General features: G+C 42.4%; 1 protein-coding gene across 2 annotated transcripts in view; it reads right to left on the bottom strand.

The window, feature by feature from the left end:
• Positions 1–25,541, bottom strand: part of UPF2 (UPF2 regulator of nonsense mediated mRNA decay) — a 148,205-nt gene extending 122,664 nt beyond the window's left edge. For both annotated transcript variants that reach the window (XM_030216003.1, XM_030216004.1), the window contains exons 1-5: positions 25,286–25,541; positions 25,115–25,187; positions 23,577–23,624; positions 9,599–9,974; positions 746–1,525 (exon numbers count right to left, since the gene is read on the bottom strand). In XM_030216003.1, coding sequence (XP_030071863.1) covers positions 746–1,525; positions 9,599–9,957 — 1,139 coding nt within the window. In that variant the 5' untranslated portion in view covers positions 9,958–9,974; positions 23,577–23,624; positions 25,115–25,187; positions 25,286–25,541. The remainder of the gene's footprint in view (positions 1–745; positions 1,526–9,598; positions 9,975–23,576; positions 23,625–25,114; positions 25,188–25,285) is intronic.
• Between the last annotated feature and the right edge of the window lie 1,040 nt (positions 25,542–26,581).

Genomic DNA, 26,581 nt, shown 5'->3' with positions numbered 1-26,581 from the left:
GGTACCCAGATTTAGGGAAGTAGCGAAAATGAGCATCAGAGCTCAGATTATCTCAATGGGGGTCCTGAATTCTGGATTGCTCTCTCTCTCTCTCTCTGGAGCTGTGCTTAAAACAGGAATAATAAAAATTCCCTAAGCACTTAAAGGTTTTCCTCTTTCCAGTAGGAAAGCTGGGATGGTTTTGCCAGGATCTGGTTGGTTTAGGAGGAAACTGTATTAGATGTTTTTTTATTTATTAAATCACCCGCGGGAGGTGGTGGACATGAAAACAGTAACGGAATTCAAACATGCGTGGGATAGGCATAAAGGAATCCTGTGCAGAAGGAATGGATCTACAGAAGCTTAGCTGAAATTGGGTGGCGGGGGGAAGAGGGGTTGGTGGTTGAGAGGCTAGGATAGGGGAGGGCAGACTTATACGGGGACTGTGCCAGAGCCGGTGATGGGAGGCGGGACTGGTGGTTGGGAGGCGGGAAATACTGCTGGACAGACTTATACGGTCTGTGCCCTGAAAAAGACAGGTACAAATCAAGGTAAGGTATACATATATGAGTTTATCGTGGGCAGACTAGATGGACCGTGCAGGTCTTTTTCTGCCGTCATCTACTATGTTACTATGTTTATAACATCTTCACGTATTACTTAATTTTGACCGATTATAAACCTGATCGATTATCTTCTAATAGGAACGTGGTATGGGGGGGGGGAGATATAAATAACTAAATGTATATATATTGTGTGAGGTCACCTGTTTTGCCTCTCGATATTCTGCAGCTCTCGATGGTCTCTTTTTAGATGTTTCGTTAAAGAGGTGAAGTATTCCTTCAACAGGTTCTGGAAGGGTTGTTGCTTTTCTGGGCTGATGATCTCACTGGGAGGAAAACTCAGATTAAACTTCTCTGCAGCACTTTTCACCTTCCTGGGCACCAGGCCAGCAATATCATCACCACAGTGGCGGCAAAAACTTATTACCACAGAAACGTGTGTGTGGGTTTCCCGATCAGCATTGATGATGTTTTTCAGCTGTTCATAAATCAAGGATAGACCCTCTTTGTCAGTAAAAATTCCAACTATTGTCAGCTCTGCAATAAAACGCAAGTCTGTTCGTAGTTTGGTAATATTAGGAGTCTTCTCCTCTTTTCTGGCTTCAAAGTGTTTCTTCCATACCTGCAAAAGTGATGGAGCAAAGTCTGTGTAACGCTGGTGAAAGAGTGAGCACAAGTGAACAGCGCAATTTACATCAGATATTTTCAGTTTGGCTTCTACAATAGAAGCAACAGCTTCAGCAATGTACTTGCTCAGATTGAGGCCACTGAAATCATGAGACAGGGCATCTCGCTGCTGCTCTGTGATTGTTTTCAGCTTTTTGACAAAGGCAGTGTTCTTCTTCAGACTGGAGTCCAGTCTGCTAAAAAAGTGTTCTTCCGGACGGTTGTCTGACGCATTCTGGTTTTTGCTGCGCTGCTCCTTCCTTGCCTGATGGCGCTCCCATGCTTCCTGATGTAACTGATGGGCTTCTTCTTTTTCCCTATAAATAAATCATATGAGACTTTGAAGGCTTTAGCTTTATAGTTATGTTCTCATTGTTAGCTTTATGTCATCAAGAACATTTTCCAAAATATATATCCACTCTGAGTGATATATTACTACTTTAAGTACTGCGCTTTGGTTTGCCACTAAACATGGCATTCCTTCCCCCAGGATTCAGCAACGGAGAAGCAATCATCTTAAAAACATGTCAGTTGAGAGTAATACAAACTTATCATGCCACAAAGCACATGGAAAAAATTTGGTGGAATGATAATTAGTTCTTATATGCTCTCAACTGAAATTAGTTATTTTCAAGATTTTTTAGGCCCTGGGTGTTTGAGGTGGTTATAGAAATGTACAACTAAACATAAATAAACCAGGCTTGTCCAAGTTTAGGCCTCAAGGGCCACAAAGTGGCCATGTTTTTAGGATATCCCCAACGTATATGCATGAGAAAAGATTCACATTGAGGTGGTGGGTATGCAGATCTCTCTTTTGCATATCCATTAGGACAGAGCTTCATGACACAGGAAGAAATTAGGTCTTACCTGATAATTTTCTTTTCATTAGTTCTTTCTACTATTCCAGAACCTCTGGGTAGCTGTGTCCTTCAACCAACAGGTGGAAATAGAGAACTGAAAACTGAACCGTCCAGCTCTTCAGTATTTAAGCAGTAAGGAGAAAAACTCAGAACAAACACAACAACCTTAAACAACCGGCTAACCTAACTCTAACCAGACAAGCAAACACATATGAAACTCTCATCTCTGGACAACTTGTACAGAAGAGATATGCAGGAAACACCATGTAAGGCGACAGTCATTATTTGACCCATTATTTGGCACTGACTAAACATTTCAGAAACCTGGGGTGGGCCTCTGGAAAGTGAAAAAGAATAATGGAAAGAAAAATCATCAGGTAAAACCTAACTTCTCCTTCTGTTATGTAGTTTCTCACCATTCCAGAACCTGTGGGATGTTCAAAATCAATCCCTAGAGTAGATGGGATCTTGGCGCCGCTGCCATGAGGCCTGAAGCCCCAAAATGCGCTTCCAAGCATGCCACAACATCAACACCCTGTAGTGCTTGGCAAAGGTATGCAGTGATGACCAAGTCACTGCATTGCAAATATCCACCGGAATCAGTAAGGTGGACTCAGGATATCGCTATATGCCTTGTAGAATGAGCCCACAAGGCCTGAGGAGCCTGCTTCCCCACAAGCAAATAAGCTGACACAATACAGTCTCCTTCAGCCATCTAGCAATTGTGGGCTTGGAAGCCATGAGGTCAAGTCTCTGTTTACCAAAAAAAAAAAAAGCACAAAGTCTGACTGATTTGAGAAACTCATCTGTGACTTCCAGATATCTAATGAGGCCGCTATGTGCATCGAGAAGCTTCATGGAAGAATACTGAGCCTCTTCGTCCTCTCTGTGAATGGATGGAAGCTCCATAGATTGGATGGTTGAGATGAAATGAAATGCTGATACCACTTTTAGAAGAAAAAGGAAGAAACTGTACGCAGGAAGACCCTGCCTCTGAAAAGTTATGAAAGGGATCCTGACAGGACAGACTGAAGCTCCAAAACTTTATGTGCTAATGCAACAACCACCAAGAACGCTGTCTTTAGCGTAAGATCTTTCAAGGAAGACTTCCAGAGTGGCTTAAAGGAGACCGAAGGACTAAATTAAGGTTCCACTCTGGATATAGCATACCATATCCAGGTGAGCCGCAAGAGATGTCTTCTTTAGTCAGCCTTGAAACAGGCCAAAGCGGCAACCTGAACTTTTAGAGAATCCAACGCCAATCCTTTCTGAAAACCTGCTTACAGAAAGGCTAGGATAAGATCGATCTGAGAAGAAGGAAGAAAAGTCCATGCTCAGAACACCAGCCCTCCAATGTCCTCCACACCTCTCACGTATGCCACAAATGTAGAGCATTTCTGAGCCTTAAGCAATGTAGCAATGAACATCAGAATAACCTTTCCGTTTCAACCGAGCCCTTCGAACAGCCAAGCCGTAAGACCAAAGGGGAACAGATCCTCCATGAATATTGGACCTTTGTTAGGCCATGTACCTGCAGATGAGAGGACCCCCATCTAGCAGTCAAATCAGGTCCACGTATCACAGCCTCCGTGCCCAATCCGGGGCTATAAGAATTATTTGACCCCAGTCAATGCGACCCTTTTCAACAAGTAGCCTACCATGGGCCATGAAGGGAAGACGTACAGTAGATGTGTCTCCAGCCAGAGCTGCAATAGAGCAGAGCATCGATCCCCATTGAGCCTGGTTCTTTCCGACGGCTGAAGAACCTGGGCACTTGGCATTCCTTTTTGTTGCCATCAGGTCCAAAAGCAAAGAACCCCATCAGTCTACTATCAGCTGAAACTCCTGGCTGGATAGTTCCCATTCTCCCAGGACCGCCTGCTGAGAAAGTCCAGCTCCACATTCAAGGATCTAGTGATGTGTGTTGCCAACAGAGAACATTTTTCTCTGCCCAACTCGTGAGGGGGGCTGCCTCCACTGCCACTGAATAACTGTGGGCCCTGCCTCGTTTGATATTAGTCACTGCCGTCACACTGTCAGAGAAAACTTGGACCAGGGCCCTTGCCAGAACTGGAGTGAAGTCACATAAGGCATTCCACACTGCCCTGAGCCCCAAGTGATTTAAATCTACCACAGACTCCTGTTCCGTCCAGGTGCCCTGTACCAGATGGAACTTGTGATGAGCTCCCCAACCTGAACTTGCTGGTGTCAGTTGTCATCCCCTCTAGATGACAGAGGACGTCCTATCTGCACGAAAGAAGACTGGCATGCCTCAAAACAGGACTTCTGAACATACTGCTGACAACCAGGCTGGTTCCGTCTGTTGTCTCGAAATCGAGAGCCCTCTGAAGACGGACTAGAAGCTTTTGGCTTATCCTCCGCTAACTGCTGTGACTTAGTTTCCCCCAGTCCTTTCATTAAGTTACTGAGATCTTCTCCAGTCACTTGCCCCGAAGGGAGGTAGGACAATGTGACTAATGCTGTATTCGCTGCCCAATCCTGCAACCAGTGTTGCCAATATGCTTTGACAGGCAAAAGCAAAGCAAAGGGAAAAAAAAAAAAAACACTTCCACAGATAACCAAACAAGCAAAGAGAGTGGAAGGCACCAGGACAAAGTGCAAGATAAAACAAAAAGTCTTATTTCTTCAAACCAATTAAAGTATTCACAATACAACCTTCGAATGCAGTATACAGGATGAACTTGACAAAAAAATCCCAACATAGGCCGTGTTTCAGCACATAATGCCTTCATCAGGGGGCCTGTAGAAGTTATATCAAATGTAAGAACTGCAGGTTTGAGAATATGCTATTTCCAAATTGGAACACCGACTGCTCTGTGCACTTCAGATAAGCACACTGTTTGTTAGCATTTCACATACTCCAGTGACCTGCAGTTCTTACATTTGGTACCACTTGTACTGGTCCCCTGATGAAAGCATTCTGTGCCAAAACACAGCCTGTGTTGGGATTTTTTTTGTCAAATGCATCCTGTATATGAAGATTGTATTGTGAATACTTTTATTGGTTTGAAGAAATATACTGAAGACTTTGGTTTATCTTAGACTTTGAACTGGTGCCTTCCACTCTCTTTGCTTGCTCTATGACAGCCAAAGACATACTGAAGGCTGTTACATGTCATAAATAGCATCCAAGTAGGCCAACTCCACTTCCAGCTGAGCATTATGGCACGCATCTTATGTTGCCAACTGCTGAAGCCACTTCAGGCAGGCTTTTGCCACAAACAAGATGCACACTGTTGCTTGAAGGCCCAAAGAGGCCACTTGTTTCAGTAAACCTTCAAGCTTCCTATCCTGTAGGTCTTTACGGGATTGCCGCCTTCCACCGACAAGGTGGTCTTCTTAGTCACCACCATAACCAGGGAGTCCACTCTGGGAAGCTGCACTTTATCTTTCTCCTCCAGAAGTAACGGGTAGAGGTGATCCATAGCTCTTCTCTTCTCAGACCTGTGTCCGGAGACCTATTCTGCTGCAGTCAGGTCCTGAATGTTTGGATGCATTGGAAAGGTCTTAAGAGGACCTTGTAAGTCCCCTCATGAAAGACAAATATAGAACTCCTGATGATGAAGCAGAAGGCTCCTCAATGGAAAGCACTACCAGGGCCTCAGAAATAAGAGTACTGCGCTCCTCTTTATGAAAACAACCTCAGTACTTTTGGATCATTCCCCTACTCAGGAGGGAAATCTCTCTCCTCTAATGGCTCCTTCAATAACAGTTTCTCTGAATAGCCCGAGGCCACATCAGATAAGAAGGGAGAAAGAGATAACCTCTACTGCTCACTCTTGGGATGTTTAAATTAGATCTCTTAGTAGCTGGAGGGGCAGCATTGCAAGAAACTGAAGCAATTTGACTGTCCCTGCTCAGTAAATAGTCCTGGTTTAAGAGAAATATAAACTCCGAAGAAAACAAAAGCTCCCAACGCAGCTGAATTCTCTGTTGGGCCGAGAGGCTATAAAATGGCAGCTGTGCTCCACACGTGATCAGAGGCTCCTCCTCAATGCCAGTTGGCCCCAACAGAATGGGGCCCATTCTTGCACTCTCCTGCATCAAACTACGCACCGGCCCCCAGTCAGCCCAAAGGCCCTGGCATATTTTAATGCTGCACCAAATCTAAAGATGTGCTGCAGCCATTCCCTCCACATCCCACAGGATTCCCAGTTTGCACACACTAACACCCAGATGATAGCCGGCAGGTCCCACAGTGGGAACATTGCTTTACTGCTTCTGTGGGAGTCGCCATTCACCCCGACTGTCACAAGCACAGCACAACATGTCCAAAATGATGAGTCAGGATCTCTCCCCTGCACCAAGCATAACTTGCAGACCTCCAAGTGGCTCCAAGTCAAACTTTAGTCAGACTTACCACTGCCGGCTGCTCCCCCCAAGCTCACAGTCTCCACAAGGTCTTACCAGATAAGAAAGGCTCAGGACATACTCTGGCCCACGCTCTCCAGTAAACCTGTTTCCTTCTCCTTTCCTTTTTTTTTTTTTTTTTTATTGTTTTGCTGAAAAAAGGAGAGAAGTAAATTCACGAGGCATCAGAGACAGCGATTTGAAGACCTCCAGATATGACTCTGCAGACTCACGCCACCCGCAAAACTCAACTGGGGACCAGTTGACCATCCGGACCATGAGCAAAACACCCAGAACCAGAGGATAAAAGGTGTGTCCATCATCCTGCTGGAAAAAGAAAATTCAGAAGAGAGAGATGACTCAGCTCAGCTTTCAAGTTCTATATCTCCACTGCTGGTTGATGGATACAACTATCCCACAGATTCTGGAACTGTGGAAAGCTATATAATGGAAGTGGGCTTTTCATAGGTGTATCACTATCCTGTACATCTGGGACAATTTTACGTGGTTGCAACCATGGGTTCAGCTACAAAAATATCAATAAGCACAGCATTAGGGATATCCTGAAAAGCTGGCCTGTCTGTAGCTTTAGATAACCAAACTTGAACAAGCCTGATCTAAAGTAACAGGCAGAGTACATACAAAATAAGAGGCTGAAGGCAGGCCTAAAGCACATGCAGGTGCTCAAGATCCCGCACTGGCCAAGTGTGATGATTTGTGTCAGTTGCGAGCGGGGGTAATTTTGCCCTGGTTTGAACATAATCCGGGAAACCCCAATTTTATTTGGGGGGGGGGGTGAAGGGGAGGGGGCAAAAAAAAAAAATCTCAGTTTATATTCAAGTATATATGGAACATACAGAGTCTTACTAGGCCACCCACTATCCCCATACTTTTTTTTTTTTTTTTAATGTCCTTGTCAATGCAGTTCTTATGACAGAATTTTCTACTTTGCTCTACTCCTCAACTTTGAAGTGTGGCACGTGGAAGTTCTCCCAAGGACTTACTTCCATACCAGGTCTGCTGGAGCTAGGTCTAGCCATTCCAGGTATTAGAGGGACCACACACACAAAATATTTTTATACATTACAGGTATGTATGAAGTGTGTGTGTGTATATATTAAGACTCTAAAAAAAAGATATGATTTGCCTGAAGCTCACCTATAAGCTTTATATACTGCTCTATAAAATCAACCTTGCCACCAATTTGAAACAATTAGGGCAATTGTTTTCAAAAGTTCAGCGACTTTACAGCAATGCTTCTCAACCTTGTTCTGGAGGCACACCTACCTAGTCTCTATATATGTTCACCATTCATGATGTATTGTAAGCCACATTGAGCCTGCAAAGAGGTGGGAAAATGTGGGATACAAATGCAATAAATAAATGATAACCACAGGGAGTATGCAGCAGATAGATTTGCATATAATCGGTCTTTAATACAAGCAAATCTGATGCATATTCATTAAGGTTATCCTGAAAACCCAACTGGCTAGGTACGCCTCCAGGACAGGGTTGAGAAGCATTACTTTAGAGAGTGCACCTGTTAAGCTATACACCTTTTGGCAGCTCAAGGCATGTGTCTACATAGTCTGTTATCCTCCATGACCTTGCTGTTCTGGTCACTAACAAAACAACCTAAGGCTCTCTCATAAAGTCGCACTAGCGGTTCCTGCGCAGCAATGCCGACTGAGCCCAAAGTGAATGGGCTTTGTCAGCATTACCTCACCGGAAGCTGCTAGCACAGCTTAATAAAAGAGGCCCTAAATTATTGTAAAGTAAACGTTACTGCAAAAAAACAAAAAGGAAGATCAGCTCTCCTGCATGATCAAATGCAGGATAATCAGATAAGCCAATAAAACCAATAAAAGGCTCAATGTCAGAACAGTGGAGGAAGAAAACAGCAGCCGTGACACTGCCATACTGGAGACTAGCAAATTCATGTTTGATCAATAAGCCAAGTAGATCTTAGAAATACATTTTTAGTACAGCACAACAGTGATTTTTGGAGGGATGGAAGAGATCAGAACAGTTGATTGAGGATCACTAACTAAAGTACCATACAAGCATTTACAACAAGTGTATTAAAGAAGAAAAACAAACAAACAAACAAACAAAAAAAAGAGTTAAGTCTGGATATTTTGCTAAATGAAATAATGTAGACCACTCATACTCTTTAGCTAAATTTACTCCAGTGAAACAGCTGCTATTCTGGGTTCACAATGGCACAGTGCTTCAGTGGAACGGTAACGTGACGAAACAGTGGGTTTCTGAGCATACAAACTATATATTTTTTTTTTGCTGCTGACATGTATTTCTCCTGGTTGTTTTGCTGATGATATGTGTTTATCCTGGCTGGCAATCATATATATATTTTTTAAAGCTGTACTAGAAGTAACAGTTTTTTCTTCTTGCCCAACTGTGAGGTAATTTGTTAGGTAGAGGGAGAAAGACCTCTCTGAGACCCTGTGATCAGTTACATTCTTGTGAGCAGCTATATTTCCTGTACTTCCCAGGCACTATTCAGGTAGTGATAAAATGTTTAGATAAGTTTTAAAATGGATCCATATTCAGTTACCTATTATGTGCTGTTTTTGTTCCAGCTGTTCAATATTTTTCTTGACAATAAACCTTCTTTAGTTTATTGCCTCTGCTTGTCTAGTCTAAGTATCTTGATGGTTTGTGTGTTGGGTCTGTGACTGCTTTCTGGGAACTATGCGACCGCTGGGAGTGTGGCCCTAGTGTCCTAGAAATCACTGGGGAATAATTTGAGAGAGGGAGACTCGCCCAGAGGTAGTTAGGACCCAGTTGGTAGGAGGGTGCTAGTGTAGAGCACAAGCGGCAGCTGCAGGTGGACCTGAGCTGTGCTGGGGTCAGACCCTCCAGGTGGCCGCAGGGATAGCCCCAGGCAAGTGACTAGACGTTTCGTCACAGGTAACTTCTTTGCAAGATGAATGAGAAGATTTTGAATGACTTCTGTTTATGTGTGTGTAGGTCTTTCCTATCAATATGATGGAATTTCTAAAAATTATTTATTTAAATCTTACGTTATTGTGTTTGTAACCGATTTGGTCTTTTAAGTTGGGCGGTATTAATAAACAAAAACATAATAGGACCAAGCTTTGCAATCCAAGAACTGTACAAAAAGAAGAAAGTTATTACTTTATTTGTGCAGCTGCTTCATCTTCTTGCCGTTTCTGAATATCATCTTGCTTCTTTTTCTCTTCTTCAAATTTATGTTTTTCTTCTTCCTCTTTTCTCTTCTGCTCTTCCTCAGCTTTCACCTTGTCCTCTTCTCTTTTTTTGCGGTCTTTTTCCTCCTTTTTCCGTTTCTCCTCTTCTAACTTCTTTTTTTTGTCTTCACACATTTTTACATTTTCTTTCTTATTACCAAGCTTGAAATCATCTTTTGGTCTCTCCCTGCTACCTACAGGTCTCTTCTCAATATAGTCTCTCTCTCTAGTGTTCAGTGACATTTCTTTCTCTTCCATGTTCGATAACTTTTGATGCTCAGCTGGCATTATGTTCCTAGGCAAGCCTGCAATATGACAAAAATAAATACATCATATATCTGCCATACTACAATAAACATATGTTTACTGGTTTTACAAATTTGTATGTTTATGTTTTTTGCATTTCTGTGTTGCAACGTAAGCAGTTCTGGGCACAATTTTATGGAGATATGCAATACAAGGTAAACATAAAAGACATTTAACTATGTAGTACAACTCATCTAGTTTGTGATTTTCCCAAGCTGTGGGTCTGGAATCACCAGCAAAGAAAAAACCCAAAAACAAACTTACAGGTGTGTTAAAAGAAATCACATACTACTAGAGAAACTCAGCCATGAAAATTGAAAAGTACAAACAAGAACAACCACCTGTATATTATGTTAAAATTTAGCACTGTACGTCTGCAAGGGAGTATTTCACACAGCCGACTACATAGCAAAGATTATTTAAACAAGGGCTTCCCAACCTTGTCTTAGAGATCCCAGAGCCAGTTAGGTTTCAGGATATCCACACTGAATATACACGAGATCAATTTACATATTAAGTCCCCAGTGCATGCAGATTGAATGTGCATGGGATTAACGTGACTATCTTAAAAACACAACTGGCAGAGGGATCTCAATGATAGAAGTCTAAATTAGTTAAGAACGTCTTTCCTTATATACACGTTGTGTGTATATATATATATATATATATATATATAGATATATAGATATATAGATATATAGATATATAGATATATAGATATATAGATATAGAGAGAGAGAGAGAGAGAGAGAGAGAGAGACACACAATGTACACACGCACATAAATGCATAGATTATGTATGTACTACACATACAAACAAAAAAAAAAACAGCACCACGGGCCTTTAAAAATGGAACACAGTTCTTTAATGAATGAGCCTTGACAAAAAGACCCGACACGGGCCGTGTTTCGGTGACTAGCACCTGCGTCAGGGGTCACAGTGATGACGTGGAAAACTTGGGGAATAACTCGAATATATTCCTCTACAATATAGTATTCCTTACCCCACGTCTCATATAGCAAAAGCTACAAAGCACCAAGGCACTTTTCCACGTCATCACTGTGACCCCTGACGCAGGTGCTAGTCACCGAAACACGGCCCGTGTCGAGTCTTTTTGTCAAGGCTCATTCATTAAAGAACTGTGTTCCATTTTTAAAGGCCCGTGGTGCTGTTTTTTTTGTTTGGACTTTAGTTTGTACTTCGTTCCCTCTCGTTTGTTATGTACTACACATACACACACACATTAAAGATGGCATGTTGGAAACAAATGTCATCCACTGGGAATGTCTATCGCGAAATAGTATGTATACACATACTGACAGCTGGAAAGGCTTTTGTTTTGGTCAGCCCAAAGGAGGAGGAGGAGAAGCAAACCCATTTTTTTTTTTTGGGGGGGGGGGGGGGAATGACCCATAGACCACTAGGAATACCCCTCAGAATATACAAACCTTAAACCCTTTTGTTCAACTGGAAGCCAGCTGACTAACTGGATCAGGAGCTCCTGGAGTGATTAACCACTCCAGGAGCTGCAGAGCACATCCACCTGATGGAAATAGAGATATTGTATAATCTCTTATCTCCTCCACCTGCTGGTTGGTGGACATAACATCTGCAAGTTCTTGACTAGTCTGAAGAACACCAAATAATACGGAGGGAAGTTCTGCGACAGATAACACAGCATAGCATAACATGTGGCAGTTTGTTTTTATTCATTCGAGTCTTATCGTTAATTCTGAAAACAATAGTCTGATCTACTGAAAGTTGTGGCGTAGAAAGAAACAGAAAAGGAAAGGGAGTGGGACTTGATACACCACCTTTTTGCAACTACATTCAAAGCAGTTTACATAACATATACAGGTACTTATTTGTACCTTGGTCAATGGAGGGTTAAGTGACTTGCCCAAAGTCTCACCGACCATATTCAACCTAATGATAACACCATTGGCCAAACTACTATTGAATCAGAATCTAAACTCTTACATATACGCTGATGATGTAACGATCTTTATCCCATTCAAACAAGACCTAAGGGAAAGCTCCAATGAAATCAACCAAAGCCTACACATCATGAATTCCTGGGCAGATGCATTCCAGCTGAAACTAAAAGCGGGAAAAACCCAATGCGTAATACTCACCTCACAATACAATAAGAATAAATTTACTACCATCAACACACCCAAACTAAGTCTACCAATTTCGGATACCCTAAAAATTCTTGGAGTTACCATTGACAGATACCTAACGCTCGAGAATCATGCGAAAAACATAACTAAAAAGATGTTCCATTCAATGTGGAAACTAAAAAGAGTTAGACCATTTTTTCCAAGGAACATCTTCCGCAACCTGGTACAATCATTGGTACTCAGCCACTTGGACTACTGTAATTCACTCTACGCCGGCTGTAAAGAGCAAATACTCAAAAAAACTACAGACAGCTCAAAACACGGCAGCCAGTCTAATATTCGGCAAATCAAAATACGAAAGTGCAAAACCCCTACGAAAAAAACTACACTGGCTCCAACTCAAAGAACGCATCACGTTTAAACTCTGTACTTTATTCCATAAAATCATCCATGGGGACGCCCCAGCCTACATGTCAGACCTAATAGAACTTCCACCCAGGAACACAAAAAAATCTTCTCGCACTTTCCTCAACCTTCATCCACCAAATTGCAAAGGCCTGAAATACAAATTAATGCACGCATCTACCGTCTCCTACACGAGCATGCAGCTCTGGAACGCGTTGCCACGCAACTTGAGAACTGTCTATGAACTGACAAATTTCTGCAAACTATTGAAAACCTATCTCTTCGACAAGATATACAACAAAGATCAACACATGTAACTGTATAATCTTTGACTTATCCAGTAATGTTTTATACTATCTTTTGCTTTAATACTATCATTTAACCCCAAACTCTCTGTTAATAATAAATGTATGTTCCCTTCTATTTCCCATATCCACGATGAATTGTAAGCCACATTGAGCCCGCAAAAAAGTTGGGATAATGTGGGATACAAATGCAATAAATAAATAAATAAAAGACTGCCCCTATATCTACTGCGTGTAGTCTTTATAAAAATCCAAAATAAAAAGTCATACATAGTGAGATCTGAAATCATAAAGTGAATTCTACAGTCTCTGTGCAACTGTAACTATATGACAGACTAGAGGGCTAGGAGGCAAGCCTGAAAACTATTATTTCAGAGTGTATTTCTGCTAATTGGCCAGCAGATGGCAGTTGTTAAAGCTGTTGCAGAAAAAGACTCGCTTTTCCAGTTTAAGCTTATCGAAAGGCAATCTGCTACTTTCAAAATTAATGCCTTGGGCTCTGATTGGCCCTGGATTTCAAATCTAGCCTGAAGGTGCTTGATTTTCCCCAGTCTCAGACAGGGAGCAGAGAGAGAAAGATCTCTTTATTAAGGCCCTGTGAGCAGCTCAGTTCCTGAACTCCCCATGTAGTAAACAAATGTTTAGATAGTTTTATAATTGATCCATATTCAGTCACCTATTGTTTGCAGAGTTCAAAATTTTCTATTCACTGTTTAAGTTCTGTGACAAAAAAATCTTTTTTAGTTTTTCGACTCTGATATCCTGGACTAAGAACCCTGTTTGTGTTTTTGGATCTGTAGGTGCTTTCTAGGAGCAGTGGGACCCCTGGAGTGTGGTCCCAGTGTCCTAGAAATCACCAGGGAATAACCTGAGAGTGGGAGACTAGCCCACAGGCAAGCGGGACCCAGTCGGTAGGAGGAGGGTGCTAATATAGAGCACGTGCCCAGGTGCAGACGGGCCGGAGCAGTGCTGGGGACAGACCCTCCAGGTGACCACAGTGTGAACCCCAGGCGGGTGCTAGGCGTTTTGTGACAGGACTACAATCACCAGTATGGGGGGGGGGGGGGGGGGGAAGGTGACATGCTGTAGCTAAGTCAAAGTAATTGAGCATGCCAGCTGGTGCATTTGCTGTGGCTTGAAAGGACAGGCAAACTGTACTGGCCCACCTGGTGCCTATATATGGAGGTTTAGCACCTGCCAAAGATGAAACTGGAGAAGTTCCAAAGACAGCAGTGGCCTGTGCACTGTGCATGCAGTAAGACCTGGTCAGCACTTCTTTTTTGATGGGATCACCAGCCTTTTTATTGCTGCTGTGTCAAAAATTCATAAAGCAAGCTGATCCCTTTTATCTCCTTTTTACTCTCTGAAAGAGAAATAGTGATGTTCATGAAGGCTATATATCTACTCATAAGCATCGCAGAACCTGCACAACACCAATTCAAGATAGAGAGAAAGAAAGAAGGAAAACTAAAAGTAAATTGACTATTTATACATTTGTTGAGTTATTCTAGCCTAGCTTTTTTTTAGAATTTCCTAGTATTTAAAGCCTGATAAAGCAATCAAAGCACTGTTCAAAACAGAGTCCAATTTCAGGTTTAACTATTTTTATTCAGGATCAAACAACTCCAACATCTGACAAAAAAACAAGCCCAGACAAAAATATCAAGCAATTAAAAAACAGCAATCAGGCATAACATAAAATGAGCAAAAACATCATACAGCAAAAATCTGGATAGCACACAATCCCATTTTTATTTGTAAGAATACTCCCGTACCGTCCCCCCTCACTACCCTAGTTTCGTTCTTGCTTTAACGTTTGTATGCAAGATCACCCCCTTCCTCCCAACCCTACCACTAACATACATTAACATGGACCGGCATCTGGACTCTTATGACCCCAGTCCATCTCTGAAAAAAATATAAAACAGTCCAATTTAAAATCCTAACATTAGCACATGAAGCCTTTCACTCAGATAGCTGAATGCAAGAAAACCAGGCATAGTGGTAAAAGAGAAAAATAGCTGAATGGCATTAATCATAGAGGTGTCAGTCCCAACTCTGGGAATCACGTGGAGAAGGAGAAGATCCTGAAGTACCAGGAAATGCAGTCAGACAAAGAAAATGTGGCAGAGAGATACAAAAATATATTCCACTGTTTTGGGTGTCATCGACTTAGAAAGAATTTCCAAACACACCTGATTAAGGTACATCTTATCAACTCCAGAGGGCTCTCTTTGGCATAATGTAAGTTTTAATAGTGAGCATTAGCAGTAAATTTGAGAAACCGAGATTATATTCCACATGCCCTGGCTTAAAGTTCATTCTTGTCATGGTATGCCCAAAGATAATCCATTTGGAGACATCCCCCCCCCCCCCCCCCCCAAAAGTAATCCAATCTATTTTCTATTTAGCGTCAATGGTTATTCATCATGTTCCAGCTTGGGCAGTTAGGTCTTTCTAAGATGACAGGCTGCGTCTTCCTTTATTTATCTGGGCTTCTCTGGATTCCAGGTGTTGAGTGCATTCTTTTTCAGAGCACCAACCATCACTTTGGAATTCATTGCCTTTTGCTCTTCTATTTGAAATGTCAAGCGCAAATGAAAACCTGTGTTTTTTTTATTTGCTTTCAGTGATGCTCCGGGAGCAGCGGAGAACCAATGTTAGATATGATCCTATCCACTACCTGATAATTTTCGCTTGCTTGAGGTTCTTCTACTGCAGCATTTTGTTTTCCTTCTCATGACATTACTCCTTTATTACTTTGTTTAGTTTGTCTTGAAAGACAGTACAGCAAATACCAACATAAATATAATGGAGGTAACCTATAAAAGTTATCAAAAGTTAGGCACTAGATAATTGCCCATATAGAATTTGCACTTAGCGTGCACCAGGCACATAATTACATAAGAACATATAATTAGCCATATTGCCAGTATCCTGCTTCCAGAAGTGGCCAATCCAGGTCATAAGCACCTGGCAGAAACCTACTTGGTAGCACCATTCCATGCTACCAATCCCATGGCAACTAGTTAGAAAATACTAGTGTTACTCAGAATTTACACAATTTTAGGTATGACCACTTAATGCCACGTCCAAGGCTGATGTAAATGCTCACATGTAACTAACCGCATTCTAAAAGGTTAGCATGTAAGTGCTTGGCACACCCTTGAGCTGTCCATGCCTCTTCCCAGATCCACACTCCTCTCAGTTATAGAATTTAGGTGCTAACACTATAGAATAGCACCAAAGTGCCAATTAGCTCCAACATAGATAAGGCGTGAATAGGCACTAATAACCAGTTATCAATTAACTTACACATGTAACTATTGTTCTATAACCTACAAATGAATTTTGTGCACTACGGCTTCGATGCGAAAAACTCTGGCGCTGTACTGAACAGCAACAGGACAACTCTATAATGTTCAATGCTAACAAGATGCAAATATAGGTGTGCTCATAGCATTAAGAATTAGGAAACTGTTTGGAAGCTACTAGGAGAAATGGTGCCTGGAGCATACGCTCCAAGAGTTATACGCAGAGCACACCTGTTGCACACATGCCAAGAACGTCAGAGCGAAGGGAGAAGGAAGAGATGCCAGTTGCCCAGCTCCAGTAGCGGCTATTCCCTCACACTATCTAGCCCAGCTGTAGAGGAGGAAGCCCCCTCTCCTGACCTAGGGTAAGAGAGCTTCTGTTGCCCACTTGACAAACTCATGTCTCTCCAACCTTCGATATGCACTCCTCAAGAATCCTGGATTTACGAGCCTTGTTAAACCATCTTTTTTCCAGCAGGGGTGGGGGCCAAGTGTAAACTCTGCCACACCAACAGCTGTGTCAATTACACGGAATGAATACTATCTTTCTTTGCTTTTTTGCACCTTCCCTTCTTTGCAGTGAAATGGACAAACTCCCAAGCTTCTACTTCTGAAACAGAGAGTTGCAGGGGGACAGAAATCCAACCCGTCCCCACCGCCATTAATCTCCTACATCCCAGCTCCTGGCCCGCAAAGCTCTTGCCATGCCCCAGTCACCTTGACCTGACCAAACCCCCCCTCCCCCGTCCAAAGAAAACCAGATTCTATAAGCAGTAAAAGTAAAATCATTTTCTTCTGTACTCTATAAAACAGCAGATGTAGAGATCAGCACAGCACCCAAAGCAGTCCAAATTCCAAAACAAGTCAGAAACAATACAGTTTACACCTAATTGTTCAACCACCCTTAGGATTCACCAATGGACTGGATAAATGGATTAAAACAAAGTTTAAAGCAAATACCCTTAATATGTAATACTTGATGCAATATTCACAAAGCAGGCAGCCTGAGCCAACAGATTTATTTTCTACTGAACAATTAACTTTGTATGAATTTGGCAGCTAAAAGTGGTATGAACTGGACAATTTTGCCACATTTAGACTGCTGCTGGACAAAACTTCTGAAGGAAGCCCTTCTCTAATTATTCAATACCTTTCTGTGAAACAGTAGTAATAAAAAAGGCAAGTGCATTTTTATAATATACCACTGCAATTCACAAAACAAAAGGAGCAAGTTCTCACATGCAATCGTTTTTCTTTTGATGTAGACATGGGGGGAAAAAATGTTAAATGCTCCCAGGTTTCAACTTAACTCATGTTTAATGTGGGATATAAATGTCATAAATAGAGGCCCTTTACCAGGAGGAAAAAAGCTCTGCACAAATATAACACATGCTAGGGTGTCCCTATAACCAGCCCCTCCAAGTAACACACAGGTTATGATTTATAACAAATTACTACTCTACCTATGAAAAGTTATTCCTTCATTATACTTCCTCTGTGTACATCTGTATGCTGCACAAGCCGGCATGTTTGAAAATATAAGTGAGATTAAATAAAAATGCCACCAACAACAAAGAACGACAACGTGGATGTAGCAGCTCATAGGTTCGCTCGCTTTGTTTTGAGCGTATGACAATGATGGCAGCGTGAGGAAGGGAAATAGACTCACCCTTTTACTTTCCCAACTCCATCCATCTACCTCCCCCTCTGACCCTGGGTGCCCTCCCACCACATAGCTTGAGACAGCCTGGTGGTCTAATGGCTTCTTTGGGTCAGGAAAGATCCCCACTCTTTCCTGCCCACTGCCTTGGCTATGATCCTCTCCTCTCTGCTTTTTTAACATGGCTGCCAAGACTTCCAGCGGCGGCCTTGCAAGACTGTGGTGGAAGTCTCACGAGGCCACCGCAAAGTCTCTGCAGTCATGTTAAAAGAGCAGAGCGGAGAGGATCAGCGCCGCAGCAGCGGCCAGAAAAGAGTAGGGATCTTTCCTGCCCTAAAGAAGCCATTAAGACCACCAGGGTACCTCAAGGTATGTGTGGGAAAGCATTCGGCATTCGGGGAAGGGAAGACACTTCCGCGGGGATCCTGCAGACATAGAGGGGATCCCTGCTCCTGTGCAGCTCTCTATTCTGAAGCTGCTTGCTGCTGTCCATTCACCTAACACCAGCTCTGAGCTGGCATAAGATTTACAGTGGTAAGGGTGTTGTGTTCAGAGCACTGTTCTCTAAGCATAGTAGAGGAATAGGAAATGACCTCATGAGCATCCATTAGCATGCTCATTGTGCCGTTCAACTGCGTGCTCGTTTGTTCCCGTACTCCTGGCCTTTGAACATTCTGCACTGGTAAACACAGGTGCTAGTCCATCGCTAGTGTTTCCTTCTGAGCATCGGGTCCTAAGTGTGAAAGTGCACACAGGATTATAAAATTAGGAAGAATATATCCCAAACTCTCCCACCCCTCTCCCTATCCTGAAAGGCTCTGTAGAGCAATGGTTTTCAACCTAGTCCTCACAGACCACCTGGCCAATCACAATTTTCAGGATATCCACAATAAATATGCATGAGAGAGATTTTGCATATCCACCTTCTTGGTACATAAGTACATAAGTACATAAGTAGTGCCATACTGGGAAAGACCAAAGGTCCATCTAGCCCAGCATCCTGTCACCGACAGTGGCCAATCCAGGTCAAGGGCACCTGGCACGCTCCCCAAACGTAAAAACATTCCAGACAAGTTATACCTAAAAATGCGGAATTTTTCCAAGTCCATTTAATAGCGGTCTATGGACTTGTCCTTTAGGAATCTATCTAACCCCTTTTTAAACTCCGTCAAGCTAACCGCCCGTACCACGTTCTCCGGCAATGAATTCCAGAGTCTAATTACACGTTGGGTGAAGAAAAATTTTCTCCGATTCGTTTTAAATTTACCACACTGTAGCTTCAACTCATGCCCTCTAGTCCTAGTATTTTTGGATAGCGTGAACAGTCGCTTCACATCCACCCGATCCATTCCACTCATTATTTTATACACTTCTATCATATCTCATAAATGCATATTGTAGATATCTTACAATCCGACTAGCAAGGTGGTTACCAATGACTGGGTTGAAAACCACTGCTCTACAATAATTTTGCTCTCTTTCCACCCTACTTTTTATCTCTTACTTATGTATAGCCCCCCCCCCCCCCTTTTCCTTTAAAGGAGGGAGGGGGAGCTGAACAACTTCAGAAGAGACTGAAAGAAAGCCCTTCTGGCAAAGGAAAAACACTCCAGACTTCAGTTTTTCTCTTTTATAATAATGCTAAAATTTATTAGAGTAAATAAATGGTACAATAAAATATTCTTTTATCCTAATGTTACAGAAAATGTAATTCTTATTTATATCAGTCTAAATTTCAGTATAAGAAAAATAAAATCTCTCTCTGTTTCCTTTGGAAGCTATCAGAATCTGACTGGTACAAGATGTGCTTAGCCAGAATACTGAAGCTTAGTTTTGTCCAATCACTTAATGACTTATATTCTTCAACTCTGACCTTTAAGGTCACCGTCACATAATTCTGCATTTGCCCATTACAACCTCCCTCCCTCGAATACTTATCACTCGTACTTGCCCTTCACTGAGAGTGTCCCTGTATTAATTCCGAGTCTGTTTGAAACAAACAGAGGTTTTAAAGTTTATGGCCCATTATTTTAGGCCAAGCAAACCTGCCTGTTAACTTGTCCCTGAGAAAGCCAAGAAGACACAGGCTATAGCTATAGATCATAGATAAAGGAATAAGTTATATATACAAAGCTGCCTGATCTGCAAAACCAGACAGCTCTATACTAAACATTGATCACTTTTTTAATACTTTGGCATGTCTATATCTTGCCCATCTTTGCCACACCTATACAAAACATAGATCAATAATCTAATGTTATATTATAAATTCCTTTGTGTTTACTTACTACTTGAATTGTGATGCAAGTTTAACAAAAAAAATTGTTTTAGGAAAACGCAACTTAATTTGGTTTAAGCTAGTTTTTCGCTTTTTTTTTTTTTTTTTTATTTGTGGCAAAATAAGGGGCATTTTTACTAAATGCAGGGTTTGCATTTATTGTGCTCTTAACAGCAAAAATTAATGCAAAGTACAAAGGCTGTCAGTTAACTGCTGGGGGCATTCCCAGAATGTTCCCTTCAGTTAACACACAGTAAGGAATATTTCTGTGCAGTACAATTCACAGTTAGCACGGATGCACTTACTGCCTCCTTTGGAGCAGCTGGTAAGTGCACCCTGTAATGTACAATCCATACCCATTCTCTGCCTATAATCTACTCAGCTCCCAACCTCTAACAAAGCAAGCATTTGAGACATGAATAAGCAACTGCTGCAATGCTAGTGTGAACTGTCATGTCATCTTGCATGCTAAGTCATACATTCATCATTAAAACGCTAAAAACAGTTAATATAAGACTGGATAATGCAATTATTTCCACAAAATAGATAAAACATAAATGTTGGCAAGAAACACAGCCAAAACACTAATCGACTTATATGTTAAAAAAAAAAGGAAAACATATTTAATAATACTCTGAAATTAAAAACCCACAGTATTATCCATTCATTTATGTGAGGAGACACGACAGCAATTTACAGGAAGTATTTGGGAGAGGTTTAAAATAGCATATGCTTTACTCTCCAAAAATTATCTTTTTCCTCTAGCCAGTCATCATTAAAATTCACTCACTACATTATTTTGCACACATCTGACTACACAAGAATTATATTCTTATGCGTGCTATTTTGTTAATCTTGTCTACAGAGCCCAAGAACAGACATGCTGGGGCAGACCAATGAGCCATCTAGCCCTGCATCTTGCTTCCAGTAGTGGCCAATCCAGGTCAAAACTACCTAGCAGAATCCCAAATAGTAGCAACATTCCATGCTACCAATTCCAAGGACAGTAGTGGCTTCCACATTTCTATCTCAATAGTAGACTATAGACTTTTCCTCCAGGAACTTGTCCAAACCTTTTTTTTAATCCAGATATGCTAACCGCTGTTACCACAATCCTCTGGCAAAGAGTTCCAAAGCATAACCCCAAAGGGGAAACAATACAAGACAGCAGCAGTTACAAACAGAATTATATTTTCATTCCCCAAATCCAGCCTCAACCTGCAATCTCCCAAAACCCACCCCCCCTGAGCTCTTTTGACCCTCTGGGACTTACCACATCTCCCCCACATGATCAAAACAGAAACCAAATTTTAAAGAATCATGAGCCCTTTCTAGTTTTGGTTTTTTTTTACATTTCGGTATCAACTGATGCATCTGAATAAATGCATCACTGAATTATTACACACCAGTGCTCTATACTCTTATCATACACATATCAAAACATGAATCACAGCACACTTTTACTTCTAGAAAAATGGCACAATGCTCAAAGCTTCCTGGGCTTCTAGCGTTCCATTTTGACTGGTTTTAGCTAGTTTGTGTATGTTATTGTGCACATAAAGTACAAAGGGTTTCAAGTACCAATTTTACCTCACAGAAGCGGTAACCAAAACGTTTATGCAAATTTATTAAAACAAGCTCACTAGTATTAAAACGAGCATTCCTTGCACAAAAGAGTTTGCCTGCCTGTGTTCCACCCAAAACAATAAAGAAACAAAAGGTAACCGATCGTCCATGAACACATATGATGTCCATCTATGATGTCCACAAAAAATGGTTTGCTTTATGGTAGCATCTCTCGCAAGATTCTCAGACTACCGCAAAGACTGTCGGGATTGGCTTCTCTCACTATAAAACTTTGCTGTAATAAAAACATGTTCTTACAAGTGCGTGTATTTTATGCATTTGTCTTGCAAGTGTACCTTGTTCACACATCCTGCTGCAACAGACACTTATGATACACATCTATGACACAATTATTGCCATTTCCGCTTTTTATTTTTCCCTGAGCATGTGCAGAACATCGATGCTTACCACAAGACTGGTCCGGGCATGTGCTAGGCGCTTTCCCTACCAAACCATATGCAGACTCTCTGCACATAATCTGCATGCGATTTCCTTTGAGGGTCAATCACTACTCCTCATTTGGTAAGTTCAGCTGCAGCTACAAATGCACACAGCTGTTGACGATGACTTTTGAGCATCGACTCCAAAGCTCCTACAAACTACCTTACATAAAATCAGTCAACCTATACCCAATTTTCTGTTTTTGTTTTTTTTCAAATTTTAAATAAACACATTAGGCTGATAGTATGTACTCTCATGTGGGAAACATACAGGACTCATTATCAACTGTAAAAATCTCTCATATACCTACTCCTACTAATCATTTCAACAGCGCTACTACACATACACAGCACTGTACACTGAACACGTAAGACACAGTCCATGCTCGACAAAGCTTACAATCTAATCAAGACAAATTTGACATACTACTACTACTACTACTACTACTTAACATTTCTAGAGCGCTACTAGGGTTACGCAGCGCTGTACAATTTAACAAAGAGAGACAGTCCCTGCTCAAAGAGCTTACAATCTAATAGACAAGTGAACGGTCGGTCCGATAGGGGCAGTCAAATTGGGGCAGTCTGGATTCACTGAACGGTAAGGGTTAGGTGCCGAACGCAGCATTGAAGAGGTGGGCTTTAAGCAAAGACTTGAAGATGGGCAGGGAGGGGGCTTGGCGTAAGGGTTCAGGAAGGTTGTTCCAAGCATAGGGTGAGGCGAGGCAGAATGAGCGGAGCCTGGAGTTGGCGGTGGTGGAGAAGGGTACTGAGAGGAGGGATTTATCCTGTGAACGGAGGTTACGGGCGGGAACGTAAGGGGAGATGAGGGTAGAGAGGTAGTGAGGTAGTGAGGGGCATACTAATTCAGGAAGTCTATTCTAGGCGTAAGATGCAGCAAGATAAAAGGAACAGAGTCTGGAGATTGCAGTAGAAGGGTACAGGTAAGAGATTTTAAATACCCAATGAACAGAGTTCCAGGGGAAAAGTGTAGGGAAGATATAAAGAGTGAAGAGGTACTGAGGAACCGCAGAGTGAATGCACTTGTAAGTCAATACGAGAAGTTTGAATTGTATGCAGAAACAGATAGGGAGCTAATGAAGTGACCTGAGAAGAGGGCTAACATGAGAACAGTGACAATTGCGGAATATAAGTCATGCAGCAGAATGTTGAACAGATTGAAGGGGAAGAGAGATGGCTTAGTGGGAGACCTGTGAGAAGAAAAGTCGCAGTAGTCTAAGTGAGAGGTGATAAGAGAGTGAATAAGGGTTTTGGTAGTGTGCTCTGAAAGAAAGGGACACATTTTGCTGATGTTAGAGAAAAAGAAAGGTCAGGATTCAGCAGTGTTTTGGACATGTGCAGAAAGAGAAATTTCAAAATCTTATGCATCAATCCCAGTAACACCAACTTCGCTTTCAAGTCATCTCAACATTCACATTGCTTACTTACATCATTTGTCAAGCAGGCGCTCTCTCCTTCAGTGGAACTGGAAGCACACTGGAAAATAAAGGTACTTTTTTTTATTCCCATTAGACTTATTTAGCCATTTCCGATTTCAGCCTGCCTTTTGTAATTATGGATACTAATGTGCAAGGTATACAAAAATCAGCCCTTACAACCTCAAAAGATAGCTATTCTTTAATATTTTATGTTGCGCTTGGCACTTTCCTTTTTCAGTCTGAAATTAAACGTCTACTTCCAACAGTTGATGAATGCTTTAACACAGAATGAGCTAACATGAAAAGTCATTTTCTTTATGGCCAGTATCATATACTTCTTCGCTGCCATTAAAATCCATTACCTTTTGTAAGGTGACGCCAGCATTTTTAACTACTACTACTACTATTTAGCATTTCTATAGCGCTACAAAGCGTATGCAGCGCTGTACAAACATAGAAGAAAGACAGTCCCTGCTCAAAGATCTTACAATCTAATAGACAAAAAATAAAGCAAGCAAATCAATTAATGTGTAGAGGAAAGTGGAGGGTAGGTGGAGGCGAGTGGATACAAGTGGTTACGAGTCAAAAGCAATGTTAAAGAGGTGGACTTTCAGTCTAGATTTAAAGGTGGCCAAGGATGGGGCAAGACGTAGGGGCTCAGGAAGTTTATTCCAGGCGTAGGGTGCAGTGAAACAGAAGGCGCGAAGTCTGGAGTTGGCAGTAGCGGAGAAGGGAACAGATAAGAAGGATTTATCCAGTCTGCCCATCCATGCCACCTACTCTCTACTACTACTACTATTTAGCAATTCTATAGCGCTACAAAGCGTACACAGTGCTGCACAAACATGCTCAAAGAGCTTACAATCTAGTAGCCAAAAAATAAAGCAAACAAATCAATGAATGTGTACAGGAAAGAGAAGAGGAGGGTAGGTGGAGGCGAGTGGTTACAAGTGGTTACGAGTCAAAAGCAATGTTAAAGAGGTGGGCTTTCAGTCTAGATTTAAAGGTGGCCAAGGATTGGGCAAGACATAGGGGCTCAGGAAGTTTATTCCAGGCGTAGGGTGCAGCGAGATAGAAGGCGCAAAGTCTGGAGTTGGCAGTAGTGGAGAAGGGAACAGATAAGAAGGATTTATCCATGGAGCGGAGTGCACGGGAAGGGGTGTAGGGAAGGACGAGTGTGGAGAGATACTGGGGAGCAGCAGAGTGAATACATTTATAGGTTAGTAGAAGAAGTTTGAACAGGATGCGAAAACGGATAGGGAGCCAGTGAAGCCATTCAAGACATCTGAAAGCTACACCCAGTTCTCCACCACTTGGCACCACAAACTCGGGGAGGGGAGAACAACTGTTCCACGTCGCACAAAATAATTGCCCATCCAGGCCAAACATAGTTAAAAAAAAACCTCTGGCAACAAAAACAACACAATCCAGCGAATTGCTAAGCGCGCTGTCGTCTAGGAAACTCCTACAGACCCCCCAGGAGCTGCTGCTTCACTTCCAGGACACCCTCCCCGGTCCCCTCAGATGCGGCCCCCGAGCTCTACTCACCGCTCAGGACAGGAGCTCTTTCAGCAGCCCAGCGCGCCCGCGCTCCGCTTCATGGAGGGGCAGAAGGAAGGCCCTGGAGAGGCAGAAAGAGAGAAGGGGAAGGAGTTAAAGCAAAAACCGAAGACCCCCATCCCCTCGGGACAGCTCGCGGAAAAGCGCAACGGCGGTTACCTCAGAATTCCCCATCAACAGCGACAACTAACTCCGGCGCCCTTCCTTTCCCCTAGGACCCCAGGCCCCGGACTCCCACCGCGGCGCCTGACGGCAGCAAGCGTGCCCTCCGCCGGAAATCCAGCTCCGAGCACTACGGCGCACCGTTCCCCGTGCTTTCGGCCCCTTTTCTGGCTGTAACTGAAACCGGACGAGCACCTGCTGTCATTGGGCCGCGGGAGTTTGAGGCAGGCAATGGAACGAACAGCCCTGTTGCTGCCAGCTCCCCAGCGAGCAGGAAGTGGCGTCTGACGTACGGTTAGGAGGAGTGGCCGAGGAGAAAGGAGGTGACGCGGCCACGCAGCCACGCCCCCACTCGTCAGACCGCCCCCACCCTCGTCACCCTATTGTGGGACGGACGGTTAGTTAGTGTTAGTGGTAGCTTTGAAGAGAGTGGGGAGCAGGGCTGTGTCTTGGTGCCCACAAGCAAAGGTTTAACAACAAAAATATAAGGCCACACGTTTTCTGGAACGCACTTCAAGTTCCCAAGTTTTGTTTAAATAGTTTGAGTATATAATTAGAAATACAAAAGTATAGAGTAAATTCATGTATAGACAAGTTACAAATGCATAATAGTAACAACAACAGTGCAAGTACTATAGAGAAAGCACGAGTATAGTGAGTGTATATCCTACTACTACTTGACATTTCTAAAGCGCTACTAGGGTTACGCAGCACTGTACAATTTAACATAGAAGGACAGTCCCTGCTCAAGGAGCTTACAATCTAAAGGACTGTGGTAGCCGTGTTAGTCCACTCTTAAGGTTATCAATAGAAATCAAACAAAATAAAAGATGGAAAAGAAAATAAGATGATACCTTTTTTATTGGACATAACTTAATACATTTCTTGATTAGCTTTCGAACGTTGCCCTTCTTCCTCAGATCGGAAATAAGCAAATGTGCTAGCTGACAGTGTATATAAGTGAAAACATTCAAGCATTACTATGACAGTCTGACAGGGTGGGAGGATGGGGGTGGGTCGGAGGTATGCATGGGGACATCAAAGCATATCATTGATAATCTAACAGGATGGGTGTGGATAGATGAGGGGTGGGGTGATCAACAGAGACATCACATGAACAATACAGCCAGTAGGAGCCCCACCCCGGTGGGACAGCACTTCAAAGAACCAGGACACTGTACCAGTGATTTCACAGTGAGAATACTGAAAGGTAACTTTAAAACCATACAAGAACGTAAGACCTTTGAAGTCAGAATGATTGAATATTTTAACACCCAACAGAAAGGACTTAAC

Source organism: Microcaecilia unicolor, chromosome 10 (genome assembly GCF_901765095.1).
Source record: "Microcaecilia unicolor chromosome 10, aMicUni1.1, whole genome shotgun sequence".
NCBI lineage: Eukaryota > Metazoa > Chordata > Amphibia > Gymnophiona > Siphonopidae > Microcaecilia > Microcaecilia unicolor.
The sequence above is the reverse complement of the archived record's forward strand: the minus strand, read 5'-3'. Positions and strand labels throughout refer to the sequence as shown.